The sequence below is a fragment of the Xyrauchen texanus genome, chromosome 40 (genome assembly GCF_025860055.1).
Source record: "Xyrauchen texanus isolate HMW12.3.18 chromosome 40, RBS_HiC_50CHRs, whole genome shotgun sequence".
NCBI classification, from domain to species: Eukaryota; Metazoa; Chordata; class Actinopteri; order Cypriniformes; family Catostomidae; genus Xyrauchen; species Xyrauchen texanus.
In genome coordinates, this window is record NC_068315.1 from 35,149,807 (window position 1) to 35,166,413 (window position 16,607).

At 38.7% G+C, this 16,607-nt stretch overlaps 1 protein-coding gene across 1 annotated transcript in view; it reads right to left on the reverse strand.

Moving 5' to 3' along the window:
* The window catches only part of med24 (mediator complex subunit 24), a 47,134-nt gene continuing 30,527 nt past the window's right edge, over positions 1-16,607 (reverse strand). Inside the window, exons 21-26 of the mRNA XM_052113293.1 lie at positions 10,859-11,040; positions 8,859-8,952; positions 8,207-8,306; positions 4,937-5,017; positions 2,656-2,804; positions 1-656 (exon numbers count right to left, since the gene is read on the reverse strand). Of these exons, the coding sequence (XP_051969253.1) occupies positions 540-656; positions 2,656-2,804; positions 4,937-5,017; positions 8,207-8,306; positions 8,859-8,952; positions 10,859-11,040 (723 nt within the window). The 3' untranslated portion in view covers positions 1-539. The remainder of the gene's footprint in view (positions 657-2,655; positions 2,805-4,936; positions 5,018-8,206; positions 8,307-8,858; positions 8,953-10,858; positions 11,041-16,607) is intronic.

Genomic DNA, 16,607 nt, shown 5'->3' on the forward strand with positions numbered 1-16,607 from the left:
TTTAGTAAAAATATATTGTTGGGTTTTCATAATTTACAGGAAATCCAAATCATAGTCGTTGTTTTGCATTATAAATGACAAAAAGACAAAAATGAAGATGTAAAAAACCCAATACAAGAAATGTATAAAACAAACAAAACACAAATGTTACTTCCGGTTTACATTTTAGAATGATGGAAATAAATGAGCTCTCCATCAGCAGTCAGTTACTCCTCCAGTTCACAGGTGTTACCACATGTCAAATCAAAACTAACACTGAGCTGTCCTTCTGACATCAAACCCCTCCAAGGGTTCTTACAGTTCCTCAGTGCTTACTGGAAACATCTGAAGATGATATGACAGTGCTCTCTCGGGGAGGGTGTCTGTGTACTCTTAAAATTCTACAAAAATGTGAGGTCAGAGGCTTTTGATGTCGAGTGTGTGTTGCAGCACAACACATGGTGCTGTTCATAAGTTGTGTGCCACTGGATATAAAGGCTAATACATTGACTTCAAAACATGGTTTAGAGTGAATGAGGCTGATGGTGAAGTGTATTCATCTAAAGAGAAGCGATGGCTTTAGCAGCCACTCGCCGCCCCAGTGGAAGGCTCAGATCGCTGATGGACAGCACAGTTTTAGGTTTAGCCAGCGTTTGGAGCTTCACCAGTTCAGAAATCTGTGAAAACACACAAATTCATAAGCAAATGTTAACATTTTGTATTTCTACAAAATGCAAATATGTCAGTTATCTGTGTTTACATTCAATGGTGTACACAAATCTAATTTATCCCGGAAATAAACAAAGTTTGAGGTTTTTAAAAAATGTAAAACAAACATTATTATACAGTATAAAATAAAATTGGGATTCTACATTATTTAAGTCACTAATCAAATGAGACAATTTGTAGATGATTGTATGCAAGTACAGATTCTGGTTCTGATTCCTCTTAATTATTCTATTAATGAGTCCTAGTTAATTTAGAGGACATTGGAGGCAGAAAAATGCCATTTATTTTGCATTGATTATCCTTAGCAGTCTGTTGCCAAAGGATGAGAACATTTCAGACTTAAACATATATAACAAACCAGAGATACATTTAATACAACTCTATTTTTTTTTTTTTTTATCCCCTTTTCTCCCAATTTGGAATGTTCAATTCCCACTACTTAGTAGGTCCTCGTGGTGGCACGGTTACCTCAATCCGTGTGGTGGAGGACCTCCGCTTCTGAGACCATCAATCCGCACATCTTATCATGTGACTTGTTGTGCATGACACCGCGGAGACTCACAGCTTATGGAGGCTCTTGCTGCTCTCCACGATCCACACACAACTTACCACACGCCCCATTGAGAGAACCACTAATCACCACCACAAAGAGGTTACCCCATGTGACTCTACCCTCCCTAGCAACCGGGCCATTTTGGTTGCTTTAGGAGACCTGGCTTTTAATACAACTCTTGTAAATGGCCAGTTTACACAGATGTTTTAGAGGCATAAATGCAATCCAATCATATTTCTGAATATTAAATAAAAATTTCTAACAAACAGAAAAATTTGAACATTTCATTCAGTTGTTTTCTTTTATAAAATCCACTGATAATGACAGAACTCAGGTGTCTCTTTCAAAAGGGTTTCTGATTTAATCCTTATTCTGGCAAAGACTATTTAACAGAGACGGAACTCTTCTATTAATATAAATGGAGAAATTGGAACACCCATGTAGAATAGGAATACCGCACAAATACACATGCACATTAGCTACACAAGCCGGGACAATTGCGTTTTTTAGCGTGATCTGAGGTAAAGCAGCACCATTTATGATACCAGTGTTGTCAGATTTTACTGTTGATTTGAAATATGTTGTTTTATGATAATCTTGACCAATCGTTTTGGAGATGTCAGTCTTTACCCGTTCAAGTAGAGCAGCAGGAGCTGCACTGTCATGCCACTTGTTTACATAGAAAAAATAGCTGCCCAGGTGCGTTCCAATGATTGACGCCAAGTGAAATGACTTACCAAAAAGACTTTGACTACTCACAAGTGTTTTTTCAATTCACTAAAAAGAACCGGCTCATAGGAGTAATTTTTTCAGAAATGTAAATTGATAGCACTGTTTCCAAATAAAGACGGTCAGATTTCCTAGTTTCCACTGAAGCACACAAAATGCCCTTTATAACTTTCACAGATCATTCTGGATAATCATCATGTCGACTGCAGCACATGCTGTCATTAAAGAAAATGGGGGGCATACCAAACACTAAGACCTTATCCAATTCAGGTTACATTTACAATGGCAGCCAAAAGTTTGAATAATGTACAGATTTTGCATTCAGTTCTTCACAAAGTTTCTTTCTTTCAGTAAGAGCAAAATCAGTTAATTATTCAAAACTATTGGCAACCAGTTTACATTTTATAACAAGACGCTTTTATACAAAGTATCTTTCAAAATGAGGAACAAACGCAATTGGTGATACAAAAGCAAACAATATCCGTAGTACTGCTAAGTTCTAATCGTAGCTGGAGTTGTCCAGGAGAGCAGAAGAAATGATCAATTTCAACTCTGCACTCAAACGGTTATTCTGATGATATGGTTTGAAATGGGAAAGCTGTATTAAATTAGAGAGAAAAGCAGAAGACGTTTGAACCACAGTGTATGTGAGATGGTTCCCTCACCATGGTAAAGGGCATAAACTGCAGTATACTGCCACGGCTGCCCTGCTCCAAGCACTCCACACACTCCTCGATGAAGCTCTGGACAAACTGTGTGTGAGGGCCCGCTGTCTTAGAGCCCAGCTGAGATGAAATCAACAGGAACAGGTTTGCTACAAAAGGACACAGACACAAGCATCGCCTTTTATTAATTGTGTTTGCTGAGGCAAGCTTCATTATTACTATTGCTCATACCGAGGGTTACAGATGTATGAACTAATCTCAAAAATTTAGGAACATAGCTCGACCCACACAATATGTGTTACAGACATAAATTACACCTCAAATTGTGCAGCTTGTTGAGGCTAAACTGCACAACTACTTTTCAAAGCAAAACGGGGGAAAAAATCCCTTGGATTTGAATTAAAGGAGAGACTCCAGCAATATCTAAAGTCCAGAAAATCAGACATGGGGTTGACTTGATGCATTAAGTAACCACCCAGCAACCTCCCAGAGCACCCTAGAAACTGTTTATTAAGACACTAAAATCACTCAAAACACCTTAGCTACTGCATAACAACACCAAGAACATCATAGTGTCAAGTCGGTGAGTGTCTTCAAAAAAGTGTAACAATGTAGCTCTTTTTTTCTTTTACATTTCATTTTATTGCATTGTATGCACACACATAAGCAGTCACGACCCTTACAAAAGAGTTACTGTGGCAGACCCATCAGATGAGAATAGTATGCTACTCTGACCCTGATTTATGAAGATCCCAAATAAAGGGCACTATTTGCTTATTCAATCTATAAAACTGCCTGGGTGCAAAGTGAGTGATTTACTAAGAAAAAAATTGCAAATATCAACACATGGAATAAATGTTGGACATGCCCTCCAAAGGAGGCTTTTGCATACTGTAAGTTACGTACAGTCGGGTACAACAGGGCTAGACTTTATTTTCTCCCAAAACACTAAATAACAAAAAAAACTACCACAGGAATTTCCCAAACACCCGTTTTTCACTTTACACTAGTGTTGTCAAAAATACCAGAACCCCTAAACACCTGTCGGTAGTCAAACAAAAAATTATTTACGATACCAAAATTTCTGAAAGTACCGGGGTACCGAGTACCGGGTCTGCCAGGTACCCATGCAGAGGCGGGAACTTCAAAACGCTCACAACAAGCGAAAGATGACGACAAGCAAAGCTGCTGCGGAGCCTGAACTGAATCATGTCGAAATGAAAAGTGGAAAAAGCCAGTTAATTTGAGGCTGATGAAAAGGGAAACATCACAGATCAGCAAAAACCTGTTTGTAATTTTCTGACGATAGGAGGGAACACATCAAACTTAATAAAGACAGACACCAGGATTTATTCAAGCATTTTTTTTTATCCCCTTTTCTCCCAATTTGGAATGCCCATTTCCCACTACTTAGTAGGTCCTAGTGGTGGCATGTTTACTCACCTCAATCTGGGTGGTGGAGGAGAGTCAATCCGTGCATTTTATTACGTGACTTGTTCTGCATGACAATGTGGATATGGTTTGCATACAGAGGCTCATGCTATTCTCTGCGATCCACGCACAACTCACCACGTGCCCCGTTGAGAATGAGAACCACTAATCACCACCATGAGAAGGTTACCCCATGTGACTCTTCCCTCCCTAGCAACCGGGCCAATTCGGTTGCTTAGGAGACCTGGCTGGAGTCACTCAACACACCCTGGATTCAAACTCGTGACTCCAGGGGTGATAGTCAGCGTCAATACCCGCTGAGATACCCAGACTCCCGTATTCAAAATTCTTCAAGGAAATACTGTATTATGTCCACATTTAGTTCAGTTATGCTAAAATAACCAGAAAATATATATTTTCTAATATTACAATAACATGTGTCATAAATGGGTGTTCTATGTCATTTCAGTTGTCAAATTCTCTGTTTTGCCACAATGACATCATGACGCACAGCGGGAATCAGATTAATACGATAATTCATTTTAATTTGCTCTCAAAATTTCTGTTTCTGAAATGACTTTCTGCTATTGTAAATGACTTTGTGGGTACAATTTAAACCATTTGCATTGACCTTTATTTTGTGAATGTTAGAGGTATGCCTTAAAAACTACCAGGACGTGCTATTGAGCACATCTGAAATATACAATCCTCAGAATTTTTTAGTTTTTAGATTTAGTTTTGACAATATTTTGTGCGTGCAATCAAGTTTGCACATGTTTTTTTACACGCAAAACTTCAGTACATCATATTTCTCATGGTACTGTTAGTTAGAGAGCACAATATCACAAACCTAACACTCTGTTGAGCGGCTCTCTCATGTTGACCGTGTGAAGCTGAGAGGCGGACAGTGAACTGCTCATGGAACGATCACCTACAAAACAGCAAAGATCACTTATTATTATCCACAAAATGTATGTAAAATAAGGAGCAACATTGAAAAGTGTACAATATGTCACACGACTATGAAAGTGTGGCACGGAGGAGAGCGGGGCCGGGCCGTGATGATGCACGCCTGGCACTGGAGGCCAGTTCAAGAGAGCTACAGGCAGCTGCCCAGAATGTCTTTTGTCTTTATGGTTTAATTTATCATTAAATTATTATTTATTGGCAAGCCGGTTCTCTGACACACTGTCGTCTGGTCCTCGTCTGCTCAACCCTCTGGCGGACAACAGCCTCCGGCCGCTTTATCCCTCTCGTTGGCTTGATTAGCCTGATTAGGGGCCAGCATGCATCATCACGGCACAGCCCCGCCCTCCTCCTTGCCACAGAAAGCAAATTAATTTACTTCCCTTTCTCGGTTTACAACACAATTACAAATCAAACACTTTCATTTCATTAACTGCTCTTCCTCCTTTTTTTAGTGAAAGTGACAAAATGCAGTCTGGACTTTGACACTTCTCACAACAATACGGAACAGTCTGTCTGTTTCTACAGTATTCATGGTTACATGCATACACAACTACAGTGCTGTGAACAATGTTGGGGGTACTGCATTATAAGTAATGCGGATTACGTAATCAGATTACTTTATTTGAGTAACGAGTAAACTAATTCACATTTTTTATTTTAGACCATAATATCGGAATTACTTATTTGTACACCTGTCCTTTCCCCGTATTGTGATAAATCAGGAGTAAAAGTGTGCAAACTTTGGGGAGGAGACATAGTGCATGATGGGTATTGTAATTCTAGAAAGTGGGAGGCTTACTAGAGATGTTCAGTGACTTGCCTAAATCGGGAGGCCCCCTGTGACTCTACAGTCACTAGCAACCAGGCCAATTTGGTTGTTAACGACCCGCTCCCTTCGCATGAAAATCAGTCTACAGGCTTCAATAGTCAACCTAGGACGTCCGGGAAGGGCTAATTTTTTAAGTTGCATTACAAGCCGTTCAAACACTGGAAAAAAAGCCAAATATTACCCAAAAAATTTAGATATTGCACCTTTAACTTTGAGTAACACAATATTCTAACAAGTTACTTTTAAAAGTTACCAACACTGGCTGTGAAAAAGTATTTGCCCCATCCAGATTTCTTTTGTTTTTGTGTATATCTCAAACGAAATTATTTCAAAAATTCTAACAAAATCTAACAGAAAACAAAGACGATCCAAGTAAACACAAAATACAGTTTTTAAATTATGAAGTTATTTATTGAAGCCATTTATCCAATACCGACTGGCCAGTGTGAAAAAGTATTTGCCCCTTAGTTACTAAATCCATAAATCTGTGAAACTGCATTCATAATGGCGTTTTGCTGGACTAGACACACATAGACCTGAGAACTGCCAGCCCTGTTCAATCAAATCGACACCTAAATACAACTGTTTCAGCAGCATGAAGTTGACTAAAAGGTCTCACCCAGTAGCACACTATGGTAAGGTCGAAAGAAATTCCAGAAATGTTGAGGAAAAAGGTGATACCCAAGTCTTGCAAAGCTATTTCAAAGGCTCTAGGACTCCAAAGAACCACAGTGAGAGCCATTATCTGCAAATGGAAAAAAACTTGGAACAGTAGAGAACCTTCCCAGAAGTGGCCAACCTTCCTAAATCTATCCAATAACACAGCGACGACTCATCCAGGAAGTCACAAAAAAGCCAAATGACAACATCCAAGGAACTGCAGGCCTCTCTCGCATCAATAAAGGTCACTGTTCTTGACTCCACTATCAGAAAGACACTGAAAATGCCATCCATGGAAGTGTGGCGAGGCAAAAACCACTGCTAACCCAGAAGAACATAAAGGCTCGTCTGAATTTTGCCAAAACACACCTTGGTGTCGAAAGTGGAACTGTTTGGAAGATAGAGGTGCCAATACATCTGGTGTAAATCAAACAGAATTACACAAAAAGAGCATCATAACTACGGTCAATTATGGTGGTGGTAGCGTGATGTGTGGGGATGCTTTGCTGCTTCAGGGCAACTTGCAGTAGTCGAGGAAAACATTAATTTTGCTCTCTACCAGAAAATCCTAAAGGAGAACGTCCGGTCATCAGTCCATGAGTTGAAACTCAAGTGTAACTGGATTATGCAGCAAGACAATGACCCAAAACATAGGAGTAAATCCACCTCTGAATGGCTCAAAAGAAGCTGAATTAAAGTTTTGGAGTTGCCTAGTCAAAGTCCTGACTTGAACCCCATTGAGATGCTGTGGTAGGACCTTAAACGGGAAGTTCATGCTCAAAAACCCAACCAGTGTGTCTGAACTAAAGCAGTTCTGCAATGGTGAGAGGGCCAAAATTCCACCACAGTATTGTAAAAGACTGATCTCCAGTTATCAGAAGCGTTTGGTTGCATTTGTTGCAGCTAAAGATGGCACAAGCAGCAATAAAAAGGGCAGTTAATTTTTCAGATGGGTGATATAAGTGTTGGATAAGTTTTGCTTCAATAAAAAAAAAAAATTATATATATATATATATATTTGAAAACTGTATTTTGTGTTTACTCAGGCTGCCTTTGTTTTATATTATATCTTGTTTGAAGATTTAAAACTATTTAGTATGAAAAATACACAAAATTGAAGAAATCAAACTGAATACAAATTATTTTTCACAGCACTAAGTTAACATGCCTAGAAATGTCTTTAACAGGAGGCTTGAGGGAGAGGGGTTACTGTGGCATAAGTGGAGATTCATGCGTCAGTTTGCTAAATAGAGTGGAATCTATCACATTTGATTGTGAGGGTCTTAAAGCATCTCCTACAGTTTCACTCTTTACTTGCCCGATGCATCTATGCCGGATTGATGATGTCTAGTTTGTCTTTGGTAAATTAGGCTATAAACATCTTTTTCATTCTCTATGTCATGGGAATATTGAATCACAAATTCCACAGGAAGTATGCGTTGCATTTTTTGTGCCGATTTTTCAGCAAAATTGGCAGCTAATTATTGCAGTGTATGCATGTTTAGTTAACAGAGCAGTAAAAGTGCAAGTCTCTAGATAGAAGTATAGATAAAAATGACATAGTAATCCTCAAAGGGAAGTCCATGTGCAAAGTTGTGGTTTCTGTGAGAGTATTTGATATTTTTGTGCAGTGTGGTGTATGTGAGGCAGACAGGAAGTGACCTGGAGAGGACAGCACAACCGTCTCATCTTCATTAGAGCTCAGCAGGCGCATCAGTTTAGATGGCTGCGTGTCGTCCAATGGAAACAGGCTGGTGTAGTCCTACAGTCAATAACAAAAGATGGATTGTTACAGAAAACATTAATGAGTCTTGTAAATAATTCGTAGTGAGAGGCGAGAGTTTAATGCAGAAACGTACACAAGTGTCAAAAGGGGAATAATTTCTCCTCAGGATTTGATTTTCAGGGGCATGTTTTACCGTTAGGAGGGCATGCTTTCTAACCATGTCAAAAATAAAACTATATAAACCCTTTTATGTCAAATACTTCAATTGAATCGATTCATTACAGTGAGAAATTATGACTTTTTACCCAGGAAAATTAAATCAATATCAACTGTTTTATTTTACTCTATGCACTAATATGTTTGACAGTAATATCTATAAACAGAACTAAATAGTACATTAGGAACTACAAAAGATGTAAAAATAAAAGAAATTTATTTCATAGCCATTTTGCCATGTGCCCCTCTTGACATGACCCTGATCTGTAGACTGCTCTCATGTATGTGAAAGTCTGTGCGAGTACACATCTTGGGAATTTTGTGGGAGAAAGGTTGTTAAATGATGTGTGTGTGTGTGTGTGTGTGCAAGACCTCTATATCCTCGCGTTGTCTCTTGCGCTGTCGTGCTGAAGCTTGACCCTTATGATGAGACGAGTATGAACTGAGAGCACACCACACTGACAACCTGTAACACACACACACACACACACACACACACACACACACACACACACACACACACACACACACACACACACACACACACACACGTGAACTTATCTTAAAGGCCCAATAAGCGATTTTAGACATTTTGGAACTTCGACAAGACTGAGCAGCCCCTTCTATCCTAAACCCCGCCCTCCAAAGATAGCATTGAGAACATCACTGAACATAAGTACGTCTCCTACCAGTTGTCAAACAGTAGCAAAATATCGCCCTCAGCTGATGACTTATGAACGTAAACCTGAATGTTCAGCTTCAACTACTACACTATGAGAACAAGCAAAATGATTGACAGATAGAATGCACATTAATGTCTTCTGATTGGCTGAACAAAGAATGTGTCTAGAGCTGTCACAGAGACCGGTATTTCAGTGACATCTTTAGGAAGGAGGACATTTTTCTGCATCCCATTCCTTTATACAAATAAATAAATAATAAAAAAAACACAGCAACTTTTAGGTTTATGAAAATGAGGTGGGATGGTTTCTGACTGAGTTTGCTCACATCATTACACAGGACACATTCCAGTGTAATTATTGTTAAGGAAAACTAACACAAATTAAAAAAATTAAAATGTACACATTTTTGTTAACTGAACTGAAAAAGTGGATTTCGAAACAATTGAAAAGAACTAAAACTAAACCAAAATATTTTTTATGAACTGAAGTAAAATATTAAATGTAATTTATAAATTTGAAATGATTTTATCATGCTTTCATTGAACATGAAAATGCCATTAGATGGAATAACACTGAATAGCCTTAGAAATTGAACATTAAACATATTCAAATTATATCAGTTAAATAATAACATACTAAAACTAAAAATACTGAAAAACTAAAACAATGACAAATGGGGTGAGTTTGAGTAAACGGACTGAAAACAATCATTATTTTAGCAAGTTCAATTTGTGACACTAATGCAGCAGCGATAACACACTTGAGATTAAAAACACAGTGCTCATGGAGCAAGACACTGAAAAAACAGTGAAACACGGAGCAGTGGCCAAAGATGTCCGTCTGCCGCATCTACATAATACATAAGAATGTGTCCTGTATAAAAGGCCCTTTAACATCCATTCAAATGATATAAATGAAAAATATGAAGAGAAACAGAGAATTAAAAGTCTGACAGATACATATCCTTCAGCACGGATGTGTTGCTTGAAGAAAAAAAAGAAAAAAGAAAAAAAGAGGAAGTGAATGAAAAGGAAAGCAAAAAGAGGAAAGACTGTGAAAAACCGAGATTCATTCATACGTAATCACTACATCATCACTCATGTATGAATCAATCCTTTCTATGAAAGTACTGACCAACAAATTAATCATGAGACTGATTGTACAATGACAGTGTGTTAAGAGTCATTAGTTTGGAAGCTATTTGTAATCTTGAGGACTCCGCCTGATCATACTAACACAAAGACATGATCCTGTGGACTTCCCTGCAAGACTCAAGAATGGGTTAACGGAAGGAAAAAGTGCTAAAGAGAACATTGTGAAAGAGGGGACACTAATGGCCTTTGACCGAATTAGCACAAAATAGTGGCTTTGATATTCTGCTCTCAAGATATGCCATGGGGCCTCTAAAGTGAGTCTATGGAAAATGTTCATCCATTTTATCATTCACAAGGGAAACATCGAAAGTCAGATTGCTTAGAAAAGTAAAAACACATCACACAGTCTCTGAGGCACAGCGCAGGATAAACCGCGAGTTGAGGTTTAATACTTAGTGTTGAAGATTTACTCATTATCAATAGAATAATACCAATTTATTAAATAATTTCTTATCCTAAATATAATTGACCCTTTTTCTGTTTATTTATCCTGCTTTTGATTCAAAATGTATAAAAAAAATAATAATTATCATACTTGGCGAGGGCTTTTCCGGGCGGATCAGCCAGGCTGTGCCAGTGGGCGGGGTCAGTGAGGAGGCAGGGCAGGATGTGACCCAGCAGAGTGAGGGTGATCTGTTGGGTGTCCAGACAGAAGATACTGTATAGTAACTCCACCACACGAGATGCCCACTCCTTACGGGTCTCCTTCAGCAGCTCCTACCACACATTGGGGGGGGGGTGTTAAAAATAGATCACAAATGGTTGTACAGAAAATTAGCAAAAAACGTGTGCAGTCTCTGTGATCAGAGTTTTTGTTTGTCCAAAAGTAATAGGTACACAAAATTTCACAGATATAACTCAGAAAACAAAGTGGAACGTATCATTCTGCCTATGGTTATCTAGTTCTAGAGGTTGACCGATATTATGACATAATAATGTTCGTAAAGTTGAAATCCCAGAGGAATTATCATTCCTTTCGGAAGGTCAATATATGATTAAGTTCTTGGAAGGGCTCATTCCAAATTTGATCTACACAGTGGGCCGTCATCTTGAAATACAGCACATGCACAGAGCTCTTGGTCAGCTTCTCAAAGTGGGTGTAAGATCCGATCCAATCTGGCAAGATTCTTGTGGTCAGCAGACAGAGATTTTGATTTACCTGTGGCTTGGAATAATGGCAAGTTGTGCTGGGAAGATTTTACAACATTATGGTTTTCCTGGACTTTGCCAGAGCAACACAAGCAAAACAGGACAAATTCAAAGAGTTTAAGAAGTACCTTCACAAACAGGTGGTGAGAAGTTGAGAATTGATGCCAAGAATGGACATAATGAATCAGTGGTATGGACTACACATCGTGCATTTTGCTGAAGTGGTCTGAGAGGGTTTGTAATTTGGTCTACTTTTTTTTTATTATAATTTTTTTATTTTCCTTTATTGTCTTTGTTCATTTTGTGGATTCAATGTTGTTGTTTACTGGGGTCTATTTCATATGAGAACATGTACAGTGAGGAAAATAAGTATTTGAACACCCTGCTATTTTGCAAGTTCTCCCACTTGGAAATCATGGAGGGGTCTGAAATTGTCATCGTAGGTGCATGTCCACTGTGAGAGACATAATCTAAAAAAAAAATCCAGAAATCACAATGTATGATTTTTTAACTATTTATTTGTATGATACAGCTGCAAATAAGTATTTGAACACCTGTCTATCAGCTAGAATTCTGACCCTCAAAGACCTGTTAGTCTGCCTTTAAAATGTCCACCTCCACTCCATTTATTATCCTAAATTAGATGCACCTGTTTGAGGTTGTTAGCTGCATAAAGACACCTGTCCACCCCATACAATCAGTAAGAATCCAACTACAAACATGGCCAAGACCAAAGAGCTGTCCAAAGACACTAGAGACAAAATTGTACACCTCCACAAGGCTGGAAAGGGCTACGGGAAATTGCCAAGCAGCTTGGTGAAAAAAGGTCCACTGTTGGAGCAATCATTAGAAAATGGAAGAAGCTAAACATGACTGTCAATCTCCCTCGGACTGGGGCTCCATGCAAGATCTCACCTCGTGGGGTCTCAATGATCCTAAGAAAGGTGAGAAATCAGCCCAGAACTACACGGGAGGAGCTGGTCAATGACCTGAAAAGAGCTGGGACCACCGCTTCCAAGGTTACTGTTGGTAATACACTAAGACGTCATGGTTTGAAATCATGCATGGCACGGAAGGTTCCCCTGCTTAAACCAGCACATGTCAAGGCCCGTCTTAAGTTTGCCAATGACCATTTGGATGATCCAGAGGAGTCATGGGAGAAAGTCATGTGGTCAGATGAGACCAAAATAGAAATTTTTGGTCATAATTCCACTAACCGTGTTTGGAGGAAGAAGAATGATGAGTACCATCCCAAGAACACCATCCCTACTGTGAAGCATGGGGGTGGTAGCATCATGCTTTGGGGGTGTTTTTCTGCACATGGGACAGGGCTGACTGCACTGTATTAAGGAGAGGATGACCGGGGCCATGTATGGCGAGATTTTGGGGAACAACCTCCTTCCCTCAGTTAGAGCATTGAAGATGGGTCGAGGCTGGGTCTTCCAACATGACAATGACCAAGCACACAGCCAGGATAACCAAGGAGTGGCTCTGTAAGAAGCATATCAAGGTTCTGGCGTGGCCTAGCCAGTCTCCAGACCTAAACCCAGTAGAGAATCTTTGGAGGGAGCTCAAACTCCGTGTTTCTCAGCGACAGCCCAGAAACCTGACTGATCTAGAGAAGATCTGTGTGGAAGAGTGGGCCAAAATCCCTCCTGCAGTGTGTGCAAACCTGGTGAAAATCTACAGGAAACGTTTGACCTCTGTAATTGCAAACAAAGGCTACTGTACCAAATATTAACATTGATTTTCTCAGGTGTTCAAATACTTATTTGCAGCTGTATCATACAAATAAATAGTTAAAAAATCATACATTGTGATTTCTGGATTTTTTTTTTTAGATTATGTCTCTCACAGTGGACATGCACCTACGATGACAATTTCAGACCCCTCCATGATTTCTAAGTGGGAGAACTTGCAAAATAGCAGGGTGTTCAAATACTTATTTTCCTCACTGTATGTGCAGTTCAATTGTACAGTTTACGTATACATTTTTTATTTTAATTTTTTTAAATACAGGTGACTGAAGTAATCTTGTAGCGGAAAATGTCTTGAGCATGCACCGACCATCACTGACCAGATTTCTGGGGGATGGACACCAGTTGAGACTGTTCTGTGCGAGGTTGAAGCGCATCATTGTTTTGTTCAGTGGGTTATTAAGGATTTTATGTTTACATCAGTGTTGGAAACTGGTCTATATAATTAGCCTTGGGTACCGATTTTTTTTTTACATGTCACGGTCACACTTTAATATAGGTACAATGTTTCTCTCCACGTGGAGTGTTAATGGGCTGGGGCACCCTATAAAAAGGAGGAAGGTTGTATATTTTCTTAAGCTCAAAAGTGTTGATATTGGTGTTCCTTCAAGAAATGCAACTTTCTTCACAGGAAGCTGAAAAACTTGGCAGTGCATGGGGTGGGCATGTGCTTTGCAGTGCTGGTTTGAGTAAGAGCAGGGGAGTCATGACATTTATAAGCATTTACAATTCAAATGGCTCAAACAGATCAAACATAATTTAGGAATAGTCATTATTGTTTTGGCTGAAATACAGGGGCAAAACCTTATTTTGGCTAATATTTATGCACCCGACGCGATAATAAATTTTTTATAGATCTTGAGGGAAAGTTACAAGCAGCTGGGGTCCTCCAGGAAAGCAATAGCTTTATGTGGAGACTTTTTAGTGGATCCAGCCCGTGATCATAGTGATGCAAAGGTGTGTAGTCCCTTTAGAGCAAATATCAAATTACTTCAGAGGATGTGTAAAAAATCTTGGCCTTATAGATATTTGGAGACTTCTGAATCCATCTGGGAGGGACTACACCTTTTATCATCAGTTCATAAGATTCACTCGCTGTGTTTAGAGATGTTGCCACATATCATATAGATGACACTTACATCCCTTCTACAGGACAGAAGTCAAAGTTTATGTAGAAACCAATTGGTCCTCAGTGTCCTCTGTGGGCATGGCACAGGAGGCAGTTCTTAGGTGGAACATACAATATGCCTCATTCATTAAAAACCAAAGGAATTAATGGAATTACAAAAGAGTATTAAAAGTGCTGAAACAGAGCTGCAGCGCAGAATGTCATCCAATCGTCTTAGAGAGTTGACTTAGCTAAAATCTAGGTACAATACTATTTTGTCACAGAATGTAGAGTTTTGGTTATTCAGAGCAAGACAGACATACTTTGAGTTGGGAAACAAGGCAGGGAAACTTCTTTCCAGATACAATTTTCTTTCTCACCATCCCTTCAGTGAAGTCTTCTGGAGGTAATATATTTACCTCTGCCACAGATATTAAAAAAACCTTTATAGAATTATGATTCAATCTTTATAGCTCCACATCTATGTCTACCAATAAGGATATTAGCAACATTGTAGAGCCATTAGAAATTCCTAAATTGATGAGTGATCAAAAAAAACTCTTGACTCAGATATTACTATGGAGGAGCTTGTTGAAGTAATTAAAGCATTTCCAACAGATAAGGCACCGGGGCCAGATGGTATTGCAGCAGATTGTTTTATATCTTATGTCACAGAACTGGCTCCACTTATGTTGGAAGTTTACACAGAGTCATTAAAGAAAGGTGAACTACCACCAACCATGGTACAAGCCCTAATTAGTCTCATTCTTAAAATAGATAAAGACCCAGATAATGTAACATTTATTGTCAAATTTCCCTGATCCAGCTAGATGTAAAAATAGCCTTAAATTCTGGCTAATCGATTAAGCAGAGTAATTACATCTTTTAAACGTATAGGTCAAGTGGGGTTAACTCATGGTCATTTCTTCTGATAACATTTGACTTTTTATAAATATTATGTGGTCAGTAGCCCACATACCCCAGACCCCAATTTCTGCCATCTCACTTGATTCCAAGAAGTCGTTTGATAGGGTGGAATGGGACCATCTCCGACCACCACTCATGAAATGAGGGTGGTCTAGCGGACCTCCAGCCCCTCAAAATAATCTGCCTGGCAATCATGACACTGGCCAAGACCCAACTCTTTATGTGATGGGACAATCTTTTTAAGATTTTGTAAACACGTTTATTGGGTGGATTAATTTCTTTATAAACCATTTTAGCGGAGGGAGAAACTAATGGATTGATTTCAGATTTTTTTTTCTCTTAGCAGGGGAACCAGCAAGGCTGTCCTCTTTCTCTTTTATTGTTCAGTCTTGCCCTGGAACCATTAGCAGACGCAAAAGAGGATGATTTTCCTGGTATTGTATGTAGCAGGAGGTGTGGTGGATAAACATCTACTCTACGCCAATGATATATTATTATAAGTCTCCGATCCTAGTAGATCGAAGCCTAGCCTCCATAGAATTATTAATACTTTCTCCAAATTTTCAGGATACAGGGTGAGCATATTGCCCTGCCACAGCTTTCCAACCTGGTGCCTTTCAATGGAAAGCAAGGCATTAAGTATTTAGGCATTTTATTTCCAGCAAATTTGAGAGATTTAGTTAGTTTATTTTGATTCCAGGGAAATAATGGGGGTTAAAAAGGTATAATTGTTGATTCTATTCATTTATATTATGCTTTATTTTGTGTTATGTTGAAGAATCAATTAAAAAAAAGTGTTATTGTGGGTAAAAACATTTTTTTTTTATTCTATATCTATTTGTGAGCAGCTGGGAGTACATACATTTCACAATACAAGTCCTTACACACTTCTTGAGACAGAACATGAACATGTACAGAACATGACAGACAGACAGAACATGTACTCTTTGCACATCATTGAAAACAATGACAGTTATCATTATGATTATTAATAATGGGAAAGTGGTTAATGAGTTTTTATGAGGTACTTCGTTCATCACTCTTCTGAAGTAATGTTACTAAATGTGATTTATATCTATATGCATAAAGTCTGAGATGTAATTGGTTAGAGAGGATGTGTCTATGTAATAAGATTCCGATAGATTCTACACATTATTCATGAGAAGGCATGTTTCCATCCAATCATGAGCTCATAATAAAGCAAATTCAAAATCAGTTTGGTTACACTAAACACCATGATTAGGACTGGTCGCATCAATGTAAAAACCACCCCACAGTGGTGGCTAAGCACGTTACGTAAACATAAAATTACATAAAAGATCTTGTGAAAACTTGAAATACAT